The 16,033-nt window shown below is 35.2% G+C and overlaps 1 protein-coding gene and 1 pseudogene across 1 annotated transcript; both read left to right on the top strand.

Moving 5' to 3' along the window:
* The first annotated feature begins 262 nt into the window (after positions 1 to 262).
* LOC141496235 (olfactory receptor 2D2-like) lies at positions 263 to 1,198 on the top strand. The gene has a single exon (XM_074198580.1). The coding sequence runs from the start codon at positions 263 to 265 to the stop codon at positions 1,196 to 1,198; it is 936 nt and encodes a 311-aa protein (XP_074054681.1).
* An 8,824-nt stretch (positions 1,199 to 10,022) lies between these two features.
* LOC141496172 (olfactory receptor 2D2-like) lies at positions 10,023 to 11,136 on the top strand (annotated as a pseudogene).
* The last annotated feature ends 4,897 nt before the right edge of the window (positions 11,137 to 16,033 follow it).

Raw genomic sequence — 16,033 nt, 5'->3', positions numbered from 1 at the left:
AGATCAATGGGTATAAATTAAAGAATGAAAGATTTCATATCAGTATTTCAAACTGTCTAGCACAGGAATTACTTACTCATGAAGTGGTGCACTACTTCTCAGGAATTGCTTAATTAAGGGAAGCTATTGATAGCTGAAGGCTAGAAGAAGTTGAAGGTTGATGTAGTCTTGAAGTTTCTTCTGACATCAATTCTATAATCCTATAGGTTACATTCCCACATTAAGAAGATGCTGACTACTTCCTAAAGAAGAAAGAAAGAATATGAACCAAACTAACAAGACCTGGGTAACAGAATTCCTCCTTCTTGGACTTACCAATGACCCTCAGTTCCAGGTACTCCTCTTTGTATTATTCCTAGTGGTCTACTTGATTACAGTGCTTGGAAACCTGCTCCTGATCTCCCTGGTTCTGTCAGACTCACAACTTCACACACCCATGTACTTTTTTTTGTGTAACTTGTCTACAGCTGACCTCTGTTTCTCTACCACCATTGTTCCTCAAGCACTAGTACATATGATTTCCAAGAGAAAGCTAATTTCTTTTATGGGCTGTGCAGCTCAGCTTCTTTTCCTCCTCCTTTTTGGATGTACAGAATGTGCATTGTTAGCTGTGATGTCATATGACAGGTACATAGCTATCTGTGACCCTATGCACTATCCTCTCATCATGACATGGAAGGTATGTATCCAGCTTGCCTTGGGGTGTTGGGTCAGTGGCATATTAGTGTCTATGGTGGATACAACATTCACACTACAACCTCCATATCAGGGAGAAAACAAGATTCCTCATTTCTTTTGTGAGCCCCCAGTTCTCCTGGAGCTGGCATCTGCAGACACCCATAGCTCACAGATGGCCATTTTCCTTATGGGTGTGGTGATTCTTCTTGCACCTGTGTCTCTGATCTTAGTTTCCTATAGTTGTATCATAGTGACTGTTGTAAGGATGAAGACAACCTCAGGGAGACTCAAGGCATTCTCTACCTGTGGCTCTCACCTTCTTGTGGTTATCATTTTTTATGGATCAGCCATAATTTCCTACATGACACCCAGGACTGCTAAGGAGCAGGGGAAGCTAGTGTCTGTTTTCTATGCAGTGATAACCCCTATGCTTAACCCACTCATCTACAGTTTGAAGAACAAAGATGTGAAGAGGGCACTCAGAAATGCAGTTATCAAGGGAGCACCGGGAAGATTATGATATCCCATTCATTGTTTGTCAGGATCCTCCACCTTAAAAGCTTACCATGTATCCCATACTTTGGAAGGAATGGCCTTTTCCTTTTCACTGGAGATAGAGAACACTGAGAAAAATTTGCATTGCTTTCAAATATACGTACATACAGTTTTTGTATACTATATATATCTGAATTATGTCTTCAATCTTGAAGAGAAGTGTGAGCAGATGCATCAATCATTTTGGAGAACTGAGAAGCTTTTCTACCATGGGGGGATCAAAATGAATACTAAAGATGTAGCATCATATTGGTCCCTGAAAATCTTCACTTAATTTTTGATTCGAATTGAATTAGGTAAAATAGAAGGAGTTTTGAAATAAGAAAGTCAGAAATTTGGAAAACTGTAGAGGGGTTGAAGAAAAAAAGTTAACTTGATCTTAGATGACCTACCATTTAGTTCAGAGAAGAAAATTTAGGAAGGAAAGATAGTTATTTATAAGTAATTTCCACATTATATACACTTAAATTACATTGTACTCAAATACAGTGGAACTTTTATAGTAGTCAGATCCTTTCTGGAATACTCTGTTCTTTATCTTAAACAATATTTTTTAACATTTCCAAGTTAAACATTTCCAAGTTAAGGTGTGTGTGTGTGTGTGTGTGTGTGTGTGTGTGTGTGTGTGTGTGTGTGTGTGTGTAGAGGAAGGAAAGGAATTTAGATAATGAAAATACTTAGAAAATATGTCATATACCTAAATAGTTGAATCATAAAATTTTTGAACTGGAAAACATCTGAGGTAATCTCATTCATTCTCTGCCTGAAAAAGATGGGACTCTAAATTTTTATTAAAAGTGTCAAATATATAAAATCTCAGACAACTACGTGAGTAAATAATAATTAGGCATTTTATTTAGAGTCAAAGAATTACATTTCAGAGTACTGCACTGTCTTTTCAGACAGGACTGCCCAGGGAGGGAGGAGAGTTACAACAGGAGTTCTATACTCTATACACTCAGAGAGACTGGGGATGTGGGTAGTTGGAATAACCAATAAAACCACAAGATCAGTTTAAGCGGCCAGACAGCAATCTGCCTCTGCTGCCTAGCCCTACACCAGGGTTACCTGTGGGATCACCAAAACAACTGAATTATAGGAAGGGAATGTTGATAAATAATGAAATGAACAAAATGCAGTCTTGAAATTATCTCAGTCAGGAAACAAAGGAGGTTAGAAACTGCAGATCAGAGGATAAGGGCCCAGAATTCCCTAGGGGTTGACAGTAGTTATCAATCAATACTTGAACATCACCAGTGATAGGGATCCTACTCCAAAATAACAATTCTGTGAGATAGATGCGCTAATTGTCCCAATTTGGCAGTTGAAAACCTGAGGTACAAAGGTTAAATGATTTGCCCTAAACTACTCAACAGGATTAGAAAGTGCCTTAAATTGGATTTGAATTGGTCTTTCTGACTATCATTCTCCTTATGCTCTTCACTGAACTTTAAATTACTTATAAATAACTATCTTTTCCTCTCTAAATTGTTTTCTTCAGGCTAAATATCTCTTGATCTTTGTTAACATTTCGCCCGGTAGGTTCATATTGATCTGTCAGTAAAACTTCCTGATTTTTTCATACCAGGTGTTCTATTCATTTATCTTCAGTTATGATTCCCTATTAACCTTTTATGTCTTCGCTTTGCAAATCTTAAAAGTCACTGTCCCTGGGACATAATAGAGCTGCTCTACCTCATCGACATCATTATTTTTCATTTTTCCCATGCACAGGACTTTGAATTTCTTGATTAAAAAGTAGCTTTTAAAAAAGAATCCTTTATTGTCTTTAACATTTACTCACTTGCTTCAATTATTTCTGATACTTGGAATTTATTATTCTAACTTTGCAAAGGGCCATGACCTTCCTGTTTTCCTTTGCCTTTCTTTTATAAATTTAATTAAGTCAATGATTAACCTATGAATCCTCCCTCCCAGTCTCTTTATGCAGATTTCCTTATTTCTTCCTCATCAGAAACATTGGAATCTATTTTTTAAGAACTTCTCCTTTGTCTGGAGCTGCATTCTCTGTCACAATTTTTGTGTGAAGATTTCTTACTCATAATCTTTTTTTTGCAAGGCAAATGGGGTTAGGTGGCTTGCCCAAGGCCACACAGCTAGGTAATTATCAAATGTCTAAGACCGGATTTGAACCCAGGTACTCCTGACTCCAGGCCAGTGCTTTATCCACTGCACCACCTAGCCGCCCCCTCACAATCTTGATAGAAGGTTTTTCCCTCTTTTCAAAACCCTGAGCAATTTAGAAATAAATATCATAAAGTTAAATCTTTCATCTTTTCATTAAAATGATTCCACCTCTCATTGTATTATTCCTTATTTATATTAATTGTTAACCAATCAGAGTTGATAGCCAGTCTCAGGAACACTCACTCTACCAAGGGCATACAAACTGTTAGCCTACTGCCATGAGTTGTCTTTGATCGAAGAGGGAGAAGGCTAAATGATCATTCCTTTTATTAATAAAAATGACTTATTGCTCAGCAACTATGTCTCTCAAACATTTTAAATATCACAAAGCAAAAGGCAAAAACTATGCAGATGTTCTTATTTTCTCAATTTATTGTCCTATATATTTCCTTCCCTGAAAAACAAAACTTCTGGAAAATGCTATCTATTCTCCTTGAATTCACTTTTTTTTTCTCTGCTACTTGGTTTGATCATTGTTCAGAAAAAATTGCTCTTTCAAAAATGACAGTGAGATACAGAGAACCTGAGGTCAAATATTGCCTCTGTCCATGCCTCACTTATTACAGGTAAGTCATTTAAGCACTCTGGTCCTTAGTTTCTTCATCTATAAAATGAGCAGGGCTAGACTAGATCAGTGTTGGGTAAACTATGGTCCACAGCCCAAATCTGGTCCACCACCTGTTTTTAAATGAGCTAAGAATGGCTTTTGCATTTTTTTAAATCAAAGGAATAATATTTCATGATGTAAAAATTATATCATTAAAATATTGTGTCCATATATAAAATTACATTGGGACATAGATGTGCTCAACTATTTAGTTCATTCATTTTCATATTGTCTATGACTGCTTTCTTACTACAATGACAGAATTGAGAAGTTTAGGTGAATAACATACAGGAAACTCATTTCTTCACACTATTGCTCAATGCACCACAAATTATAGTGAAGTAGTTATAACTCGATAGCATTTCAAGCACTATGTTTATCACTGTATTTTTTGTTTATGTTTATTATTAATACATACCCCTCATGTTAAAATAAAAGAAGCAGAGAAAATTATACTTCTAATGTCATAATTTCTAGGTATAGTGGCATGTGGCTTATTTTTATCAAATTATGGCAAATATTATTTTTAATTTGGAAAGACAATAGCTGTACTAAAAGAATAAAATCGATGCAAACATTACAGACTAACCATCCATAACAATATTTCACACTGATAGGATAACAATGGCCAAAACATCAAAACAAGATTTCTTAACAAATATATATGAAAATGAGGCTGAAGCTAAAATAAGTTTGAGTAGTTCTTTCATTAGTCAAGCAAAGAACACCATTTACTATTGTTGCTGGTGTTGTTTGGGTATGTCTAACTCTTCATGACCCCAATTGAAGTTTCCTTGGCAAAGATACTGGAGTGGTTGTTGTTTCCTTATCTAGCTCATTTTACAGATGAGGAAAGTGAGGTAGATTTAAGTGATTTGCCCAAGGTCACACAGTTAGTTAGTATTGTAGGACAGATGTGAACTGTGAGTCTTTCTGTCTCTTTCACTGCACCATCCAACTGTCCCTTACCAATGATGAATGATAAATCATATTTGCTTAAAGCAGTAGAAGGAATAAGTCTAGAGAAAATAAATTTATTTAAAACTATAAGTCTCTTTACCTCAGGTTGTGGATGTTGTGAAATAAATAAGCCAAGATAGTTCTCCACACAGCAGCATGGCTCAATTCTCATTCAAAGAGTCAAGCAACTCTCCACAAATGATTCTTTTCCAATTCACATAGCTACCAAAAAAATTATCAGACAAATAGGGAGAGAGGACAATGGAAAAAAATTACCAAAAGTCAATTTCTCTGATGCTCTTCTGCAGGAAGACAGAAATCAGGCTGTGAAGGACTTAAAACTTTAGAAATAGTCTAAAATTCAGTTTTTATTCATTCTATGAAGTGTGTTCTTTTGGAATATGCAACTGTTTGGATTTTTCAGACACTTGAAGAAAGTAAGGGAAAGAATATCAGAAGAGAAGATTCCTAAGGAAACACTGTCTGGAGAAAATGATAGAATTGGAAACAGTGGATGATAAATTCCCTTTTCCCTTGGACCAAAGAACAATCCTCTCTGAGATTTGAACACTCTGCAAACTGACTAAGAGAATGGTATGAAAGAGTAGACCAGTAGTGAATTTGTCCTTGAGTAAAGAAGCTATTGTTCCTCCTACTTCTGACCATTTATTTTGTTACCTTTGTGGGCAGCATTCTCATAATCTTGTACACTACTAGACACTAGAGCTGACTCTGCTTTGTCCAGCTCCACCTTCTTTTTCCTCAAGAATAATTATTCTTAGAAAAGAAGTTCAACTTGATTATTAATGACAATAATACCAGGAACTGTTCAGGTAAAGGACATGAATCTCTTTTCTAAGTTGAGCAACTCATATGGATTGCATATTCTTATTTGAGGTTACTGAGTGCCGTCTCTTGCTTACCTAGGCATATGATCACTATGCAATGATGTGATCTTCTATTGTGTCCAGTTATCATGGACCACAGACTGCCATTTGAGTAGCCTTTGGAACAGAAAGGTGAAACCTTTACTCACTTGAATCATTTAAAATGCCTTTTCCCTTCATTCCCAAATTTTGAAAAACTTGATTATAAAGGAGGTTGAGTTGAGTAGGAGTCACGAGCAAGAGGAAAAAATGCATAATATTGTAGATTAATAAATACTAGTTGACTCAGTGTATAAAGGAACTGACCTTGGAGTTGGGAGGATCTGTGTTCAAATCCCAAATATGACAAGCCATGTGACCATTAAATAGTCCCTTAGCCTCTTTGTTCCTCACTGTTCTCACACATAATATGAGAATAGTGATACCTAATGACTAAGCTGTTGTAGAGCTGAAATGAAATATGTAAAATGCTTTGCAATATTGAAAGCACCATATGAGTGGGAGTTGCAATTGAAAGATAGTTGCTTGTTTTCTACAAACTTTCCTTGTTCCAAAACTTCAGAAGAAAGTATATATATATATATATATGTGTGTGTGTGTGTGTGTGTGTGTGTGTGTGTGTCACATATAAAGAACAGAGAATCCCACAGAATAATAAGAAAACAATCCCACACAATTAATACTGGAGTACTTTAATATTTAGAGTTCTCATCCCTACTCTAAAGTGGCTCCACATGTTCCTGCCGTAAGAATCTTCAAAAGTTCTCAAATTCAAGACTCAAGGTATATGGATTTCCTATGACAGAGACTCTACCTAAATCTTCCAGTTTCATAAGAAGTGGCAAATAATGATCTGCTTGGCCATGTAAAGGAGAAGATAGGAGATAAAAAATTCAATCACAGGGAAAAACTTTCAATGTAGAGTACTCAGAGTACTTGACAGAACATTAGGGTCTGGTGAAATGAGTATAAGAAACTCAGCTGAGACCAGTGCTCTACCTCTTCCCCTAGTTGATCAGGACAAAAAACCCAGGCCCAGACAACCCTATAGATATAGTATGAATTAACTACTCTAAAATTTGGGTTTAACAACCACATGAGAATCACAAAGGAAAGAAATATGCCAACAGATCTCTCCTAATGAGTACAATAACCTCGAAAACATATTTTTGTCAAGAGACCATTTCTCATCATAGCCATTAAATTTGTATTCTTCTCAAAATATTTCCTCTTACTTAAAAGGAAATTATTTGAGAGGAAAGAAAGCAAGAGTTAAGATACAAATGAGGGAAAGAAGAAGGGTGTCTGAAACAGGAGAAGTTTGATCTCAAATGTGTCAAGTACTTTGAAACAAGGGACATATTTAATACCTTGCTGACTTTGTCCTTTTGATTCAAAATCCCTCATCAACCAAGTATAATATTTTAGTACTTTCCCCTAGACAGTAGATGTACTCAGATGATTTTAATTATGGGGCATATCTCCCATCAACAAAAGGGCATCTTCCAGAACTGACCAGTGAACTAAATGCCAAAATAAAAGGGGAGAGAGAGAGCGAGAGAGAGAGAGAGAGAGAGAGAGAGAGAGAGAGAGAGAGAGAGAGAGAGAAAAGTTAACATTTTCAATGGTGGATTTAGAATTGAGGTCTATTAGTTAATTCCCATTTCTACCAATTCTATTTGACAAAATTCAGTGATCAGTTTGATGGGAAAAGGTGTTTGATTGTATAAAAGCAAATATCCTAATTTTCAAAAATGGATATTCTAAAATTTGTAAATTATAAGTGTGAGTTTAACTATAATTTTTAATATAGATCTAAACATAGTTTGTGAGCAGTTAGAAATGTTCTTATGATAACTAAGAGCCAATATAGTTTCATCAAGAACCAGTTGATACCAAATAAATGTCAGCTAATTTTTGTAAAAAATGATAAAACTAAATTATTCACTGACATGATAAATTAAAAATCATCCTCTGTCAAGTTCCCAAAAGAGAAACATCATTTCATGGATTTGTATCTAGAAAAGGCTTTTAAGTTCCATCAAGTACATTGATTTGGCTGGATGAAATCACCCTGCTTTCACATTTGTCATTGTTGCATACCAGTTAGAAGAAGAATGTGGCAAGTCTTATGTAGGAGCCCTGACATCTTGTGCAATGGATTTTATATTTAGGAGTTTAGGAAGCTATGCCACTGGTTCAACTTCAATCCTCTAAAGAAGCAATTAAGTTCTGAATATGTTTTCATTACCTTTAAAGTGAGATATTGTTCCTATGACACATCCCTTGAAAAGTTATTCTATAGGACCTTACAAAACTTAAATACCCATAGGGTCATTACAGGACAATGTTGACCTCAGGGATATGAGAATCTGGATAGAGGTTGCCCTAGAGAATGAAACTAGTACATATAGAAGAAAAACAAAAAAAAGATATAAAAATACAAGAAATACAATAGTCCTCTGAAGGAATGACTGAATTATAGAGAAAGATAAAAATAAAAAAACCCAAGCTCTATCTCTTCATTTCATAATGGCTAAATTAAAATTTGATCTAGTCCATGTGATAGGTTAAGTGGAATCTTTTCAATTCATAATGAACCTTCAAATGTTGGACTATGATGATGATCAGGAGCAAGCACTATGGTGGGTCACAAAGTAAATGATGATATGTTTTCTGATCCATTGGCTTTAATGGAAGCAAATAGACATAAAACCTTTTGAACTGAGGACCTCCATAAGATTATGGGTAAAAATTGGATCAGAGGCAGTTTAGTATTGGAAAAAACTGTATATGTGGCACTATTAAAAATGACAAATAAATTCTCATATCGAATTAGACAATAAACTAACAATTTTAAGAAGGAATAGTTACTTGGAGAAATAATATTCATTGCATTTACCTTTCTGAGATTACTTTCCCATGAGCTACAGTAGAATTCCTGAAATATAAATCTCCTTCCCTTTGTAGGAAACTTATACAAGAGTTGCCTCAGGTATCCACAGAAGAAAGTCTTTCATACAGTTTGACACCCTTTTATAGCTACTATTTTCATACATAGAAACTAGTATCAGTAGAGAGTTTTTCTTAATATTGTAACAGCCCAAACTTAGGACTTAGTCCTTTGTGATGTGATTCTCCTTCTGAAATATCACTATTCTTATTCCAATCACCTTGAGAGCATCAGATGACCTGGACATTAACTCTTCCAAAGAAAAAAATGAGATGCTAAAGTGCAAAGAAGTAAATATATCTGGCAGTGGTAGGATTCATATAAATTAACAACTAGTTCACTGAACTCAAACATAAAATTAGGTATTGGTTCTGTAGAACCAATGCAAACCAATTGTGTTTCACCACTGATATATGGTTAATTAAAACTATCCCTTTCCATATAATCCTTCAAATCTGTCTTTCAGTAAGCAAGAAATCAGAAAATAAGCAATGTTTCCCTACAAGCATCTCAAAGTTTTTATAGGTAAGCATCAAAAAGATGAAATAAGATTATAATTGTGAAGACTAGATTTGAAGTCCTACTGAATTTGGATGAGGGGAAAAAGTCACTTGCCTAATTGTAGAACAGAATAGACTAATATAATAGCTGTTCGTATGAAATGGAAATAAAGGTTTTGCTGGATTCCAAGTTCAATAAGAAATAAATGTCATGTGACTTCTCAAAAACTAAATACAATTTTAGTCTCCATTATAGCAGATATAATATCATCAATAACCAAAGAAACCAAAAGACTCATTGGAAAGAGTGGTGATCAGGCCACATTTAGGATACTGTACTCAGTTACTGACCTTATAGAATTCTGAAATCTGAAAAATTAATGTTTGAAAGGAATAGTAAGAAAATAGAGCACATCTAGGGGAGGGTAAACATTATGATGAGGAATTTGGAAAACATATACTATTTGTGAAGATTGAATGAATAGTATTTAGCCTTGAAAAAAAGATTTAGGGAGGATGCACAAGTGTCTTAAAGTAATAAAATAATTTGGTATGTGTTAAAATAGTAGAGGGTTGGATTAGATAACCTCTAATATTCTTTCCAACATTAGATTCTCTAAAAATTTCAGATACCTGTTGGCTCATTTTGAAAAAAAGCACACACACACTAAATAATGAATCAGATCAAACAGACCTGAGTGACAGAATTCTTGCTTCTGGGACTTTCTGATGACCCTCAGACACAACTTCTACTCTTCTTATTGTTCCTGGTCATTTACTTGATTACTGTACTTGGAAACCTATTTCTCATCATTCTGGCTCTGGCTGGTTCAAAATTCCACATTCCCATGTACTTTTTTCTATGAAACTTTTCCATGACTTATTTCTGTTTCTCTACCGGCATTATTCCCCAAGTCATAGTCCATAGGGTGATAAGGAGAAAGTCAATGTCCTTCATGGACTGTGCAGCTCAAATTTTCTTTTTCCTCATTTTTGGATGTGCAGGGTATGCACTGTTATCTGTAATGTCCTATGACTGATACTTGGCAATCAGTGACCCCATGCACTAACCTCTCATTATGACAAGAAATGCATGTATCCAGTTGGCTTTTGGGGTGCTGTCAGTGGTGTCAATAGTGGGTGCTACATTCACACTACAAGTCCCTACTGAGGAGATAATAAGAGTTTGTCTTCTTTATGAGACCCCAGCCCTCCTGTCTCTGGGTTTTGCAGATACGCACAGAACAGAAACAGTCATTTTCTTTCAGTTATTTTGTTGTTTATTCAGTATTTGGGTTAGTATGACACTTGTCAAATTGGTTACATTGTTGTACATACATAGATCTTTATATAATATTGAAATTTACAACTATTGAAATAGTATATATATAAGTAGACAAAATCAGGACCTCTTTAGCATGGCCCCATGAACAGTCATTTTTTTTTAACAGGTGTAGTGATTCTTCTTGCACCAGTATTTCTGATCCTGTTCTCTTACAGTTCTATTTAGTGACTGAGATCAGAATGAAAACAACCTCAGAGAGAATCAAGGCAGTTTTCACTTGTGGCTCTCATCTCATGGCAGTCACTATTTTTTATGTCTCAGAAATTATAACCTATATGACCTCTAAATCTCTTAAGGAGCAAGGGAAGCTGGTAACTATTTTCTATGCTGTGATAACTTCTTTGTTTATCCCACTCATCTACAGCTTGAGGAACAAGAGAGTGAAGAGGTCATTTAGGAACACTATCATCAAAGGACAGTCTTGCAAACTTTTATTTTCTTAATAATAGTTGATTTTAGATTTCCTGGGGGTAGGAGAGAAATGTCTTTTAGGAATAAGGGAATGGAGAAAATTTATATTCATATTGTTCTAAATAGCTGTATGTTTATGTAAATTATTATGGATAAAATGTGCATGAGTTTAATGCCTTTACTATGTCTCAAGTATGGGGAGCAGGAAGATGATGCATATATAACCCTGAATTGGGTATTTATTTTAATGTGGAGATCTAATAAAAAGAATTAATTTGTAGTTATCAACACAATTTTGTGGAAGGAATGCTACTTTTTTAGTTGCAGATCATGAATTCAAATCCTACCTTTTAAGCTTCCTATCTGCAACACCTTGAGTAAATTGCTTAGCATCCCTAAGCTCAATATCCTCAATAGTAAAATGAGATGGATTAGATGTTCCCTGATGTCTCCTTCAGTCATAGATCTATGATTCTATAATAACTATTGGCAATTCTACAATATATTTTTGGGATAAATATATATATATATACATACATATATTTATCATTGTTGATCATAACACAATGTTGTTATTACTTGTAAGGGACTGTTTTGTGTGTGGGAGTACTGTAAAGCTTCATCACCTGGTGTCCTCTAGCACCAAAGCATTATTTACTGCTTGATTGTAGAGTGCTATGGGAGTGGGAGTGGACCAGGGACTTGGGAGGATATTTAAGCACTTGTATTTGGTTTAATATATGGAGATCTAGGAGATCTTGAAGTACTTGGAGAATGTTTCCTTTCTTGTCTCCTGCCCCTTCAACTTTGCCTGAACAGAGATGCAAAGGCAGAGCTATCTGAGTGGAGCTGGGGATAAGGACTAGCAGATACAAGCAAGAGAAGCCAAGTGACATCCCTGAGCAGAATGCTTCAGAAAGGTAACAGATTGATTGTTACCAGGGGCTGATTTTAAGTTGGAACAAATTGATGTGAAGGAAAGCAAACATAAGAAGCAACAAATAAATATTCAGTATTGAGGAGTCAGAGGGAACTGAAGTCTCTGAGGCAGCATCACAGGGGATGGAGCTTCTTCCTCAGCAAAAGTCCCAGGCTGAGCACCAGTGCCATGAATGGGATGCAAAGGACCTGCTGGCCATTTCTTTTGGCTGCTGTTGCCTGCTTGATTGTGCTATGTGGGCTAAGTACAACCCAAACTCCTAAACCTATGACCAACTTTAGAGACTTCTCCTCATTGCCACAGATCCTGAAACAGACCCTGAAGCCGACTCTGAGGCCTTCAACAAATTCCACTTCAGAAGCCACAAGGAATTTCACTCTCCAGCCTACAGCCAAGCACACTACAATTCTTGCTCCAGCACCAGAAAGCCGTGAAGCACACACTAACTGCATTTCCTGTGTTGAAAGCACAAATGTTACATGCTATTGGACAATTTATAATGATGTTGACTACTGTTCAGAAAATGCAAAAACTCCAAATTGTATTGTTAACAACTCAAGTAATTTCAAATGCTCTCTCTCATTCTCTCCTGCTTCTAACTTCTGCAGAGGGTGGGGGTAGGGAGAAAGGAAATATTCCTTTTTAGAACTTCGAAAAACAAACCTAGTTCTCAAAAAATTTATTTTAGAAATCAAGGGACCCCCATGCCTTCTTCCTGGTTTGGGGAGGAGGAGGAGGTTGGACAATAACTACATTTTTTTAGGCTATTGATTGGGGAGCTTCATGGTCTATTAGCTAAGAAAAAGGGGGAAGATGACTTTTTTTCTGGGATTGGGAAATTTATATTTTGTCTTTCGAATAAAGCCTGTGCCTATGGCTTATATTTCTGTTGACCGGTCTTAATTGGTACGTTATGTGCATATATGTATATTTAATCATCAATAGGACATTTTTACATCTCTCTACTGGCCTGGAGAGGTGGGAAAATGTTTCTATATTCTGAGATCTGGTACTGGCCAGGGTATCAATCTCAGCTTGGTAATTGTGATACAAGAGAGTTGTTTCTGTGTTTGTGTTAGTGTATAAACTCCTGAGTGTGTGTATGTGATTCAGATATGAAAAAGTTACAGTTATCTGAGTTAAATGTTACTCCTTTTAGTTTGGGTTTTGAATTTGATTGCTTTCAAAGGTTTTTTTGTTGGCAAAAAAAGTTTGTAATCTTTGTCTCATCTATCATCACACAGTTATGGTAAGGAAATATCACAAATCAAGCCCCCCCCTTCTGGAATAAATCTGTGGATTCATGCATTTATTATGTAATTGAATTAAGGAATTTTGCTTCAAAAAAAAAACAGAAAAGGGGGACATGAAAGGGACTGTTGTGTGAGGGAGTACGGTAAAGCTTCATCACCTGGTGTCCTCTAGAACCAGAGCATTATTCATTGGTTGATTGTAGAATGCTATGGGAGTAGGAGTGGACCAGGAACTGAGGAGGATATTTAAGCACTTGTATTTGTTTTAATAAATGGAGATCTAGGAGATCTTGGAGTACTTGGAGAACTTGGAAAACTTTCCATCCTTGTCCTGCCCCTTCAGTGTTTGCCTGGGTAAGGATAGGCTAGCCAGCAGGAACCTAACACTTCCTGAACAGTTAGTCTAACTGGAATTTAACAGTTACTGTCTACAGTGTTCCCCTAGTTCTGTTCACTTCACTTTTCATCAGTTCATGCCTGTTATTCATTTCTTATAACATGATAGTCTCCCAATACATGCTTATCACAACTTGTTCAGCCATTTCTCAATTGATGGGCATCCCCTCAAATTCTAATACTTTTTCACTAAACAAAGAGCTGCCATAAGTATTTTTGTACATGTGCATCATTTTCTCCTTGTTTTAGGATCTCTTTGAGAAATAGATCTAGTAGTAGTATCACTAGATCAAAGTATGTGCACAGTTTTATAACCCTTTAGGGACAGTTCCAAATTGCTCTCCAGATTAATTGGATCATGTCACAACTCCACCAATAATGAAGGAGTGTTTAATTTTTAGACAACTTTTTCAGTATGTATCACTATCCCTTTCTATCATATTACCCAATCTGACAGATGTGACTTGTTTTTATTTTCATTTCCCTAGTAATAGTGATATAGAATATTTTTACATGACTATGAATAGTTTTAATTTCTGCAATAGCTGCTTATTCATATCCTTTGAGCATTTATCAATTGGGAAATGACTTGTATTTCTATAAATTTATTGTTGCATTGGTTTTGTTTGGACAAAACCCTTTAATTTAATATAATCAATAGCATTCATTTTGCATCTCATAATGTTCCCTATTTCTTTTTAGTCATAAATTCTTCAACTCTCCATAGATTTGACAGGTAAACTATTCATTGCTCTCATAATTGTCATATGGTATCACCCTTTATGTTTAAATCATCTACCCATTTCAGTCTTATCTTGGGTAAGGTGTGATGTTGATCTGTGCCTGATTTCTACCATACAATTTTCCAGTTTTTCCAGCAGTTTTTGTCAAATAGTGAGTTCTTACCTCATAAGCTAAAGTCTTTGGATCTGTCAAACAGGAGATTAGTATAGTTATTTACTACTATGTCTTATGAACCTAATCTATTACATTGACCTTGCACTCTATTTCTTAGCCAGTAACAAATACTTTTGATGGCTTTTGTTTTATAATATAATTTTAGATCTGCCTTTTCTTTTATTTTTTTCCCCTTGCCTTTTTCATTTATTCCCTTGGTATTCTTGACCTTTTGTTCTTCCAAATGAATTTTTTTTGGCCAGGCAATGGGGTTAAGTGACTTGCTCAAGGTCACACAGCTAGATTATTATTAAATGTCTGTGATTGTATTTGAACTCAGATCCTCCTAACTCCAGGGTCAGTGCTCTATTCACTGTGCCACCTAGGTGCCATATTCAAATGAATTCAATGAATTTTTTATTAATTTTTCTAGCTCAATGGAATAATTTGATAGTTTGATTAGTATAATGCTGAATTAGTAGGTTAATTTAATTGACACTTTTATTATATTAACTCTGTCTCCCCTTGAGCAATTGAAATTTTTCTAATTGTTTAGCACTGACTTTATTTGAATGAAAAATGTTTTGTAATTATCTTAGCATGTAGCCTCCAAATATTTTATATTTTCTACTGTTATCTCAAATGAAATTTGTCTTACTTTATCTTCTTGCTAAGATTTGTTGGTAATATATATAGAAATGCTGATAATTTATGTGGGTTTATTTTATATTTTCTCTGAATCAATTAGGGCTCAAACAATGACCAAATGGGCTGAACCTGAGATCCAGTTTATCCTCATTGTATAATGCTTGCTGGTGGTTTTGGATAGATACTGCTTATAATTATATGAAAAAATCCACTTATCCCTATCCTTTCTGATGTTTTAATAGGAATGGATTCTGTATTTTGTCCAACTATTTTTCTGAATCTCTTGAGATAATCATGTAATTTCTATTAATTTTGCTATTGTTATGGGCAATTATACTGATAGTTTCCCCGATATTGAAAAAGTTCTGCATACCTAGTATAAATCTTATCCTAGTGATAAATTGTTATAATATCCTTGCTAACGTTTTATTTAAATTTTTGCATAATTGTTCATTCTTTGAAGCAATTTTTGGGTTGATTCTCTAGGATTCTCCAAGTAAAACATGATATCATCTGCAAAGGATGGCATTTTAGTTTTTATTGTTTAATTCCCTCAATTATTTTCTTACTTTATTATTAAAACTAGCATTTCTTGTATAATATTGAATGAGTAGTGATAATGGGCATCCTTGTTTTGTCCCTGATGTTACTGGGAATATTTCTAGTTATTGTTGCTGTTTGACCTTCATTGTCAAAGATCATGATATCAGGGAGATGATGCCAGCCCATGCAAGGGAATTGGATTTAAGTGAGAAGGTGCTGTATAAGGTTACCAGTCTTACTTTCTTCTCTAGA

The sequence above is a fragment of the Macrotis lagotis genome, chromosome 1, assembly GCF_037893015.1.
Source record: "Macrotis lagotis isolate mMagLag1 chromosome 1, bilby.v1.9.chrom.fasta, whole genome shotgun sequence".
In the NCBI taxonomy this organism is placed as follows: Eukaryota; Metazoa; Chordata; class Mammalia; order Peramelemorphia; family Peramelidae; genus Macrotis; species Macrotis lagotis.
Note: the sequence above shows the minus strand (reverse complement) of the source record. Positions and strands in the feature narration are given on the sequence as shown.

Coding starts and splice junctions, on each gene's coding strand:
- LOC141496235 (XM_074198580.1), top strand. CDS start 263: ATGAACCAAACTAACAAGACCTGGGTAACAGAATTCCTCCTTCTTGGA.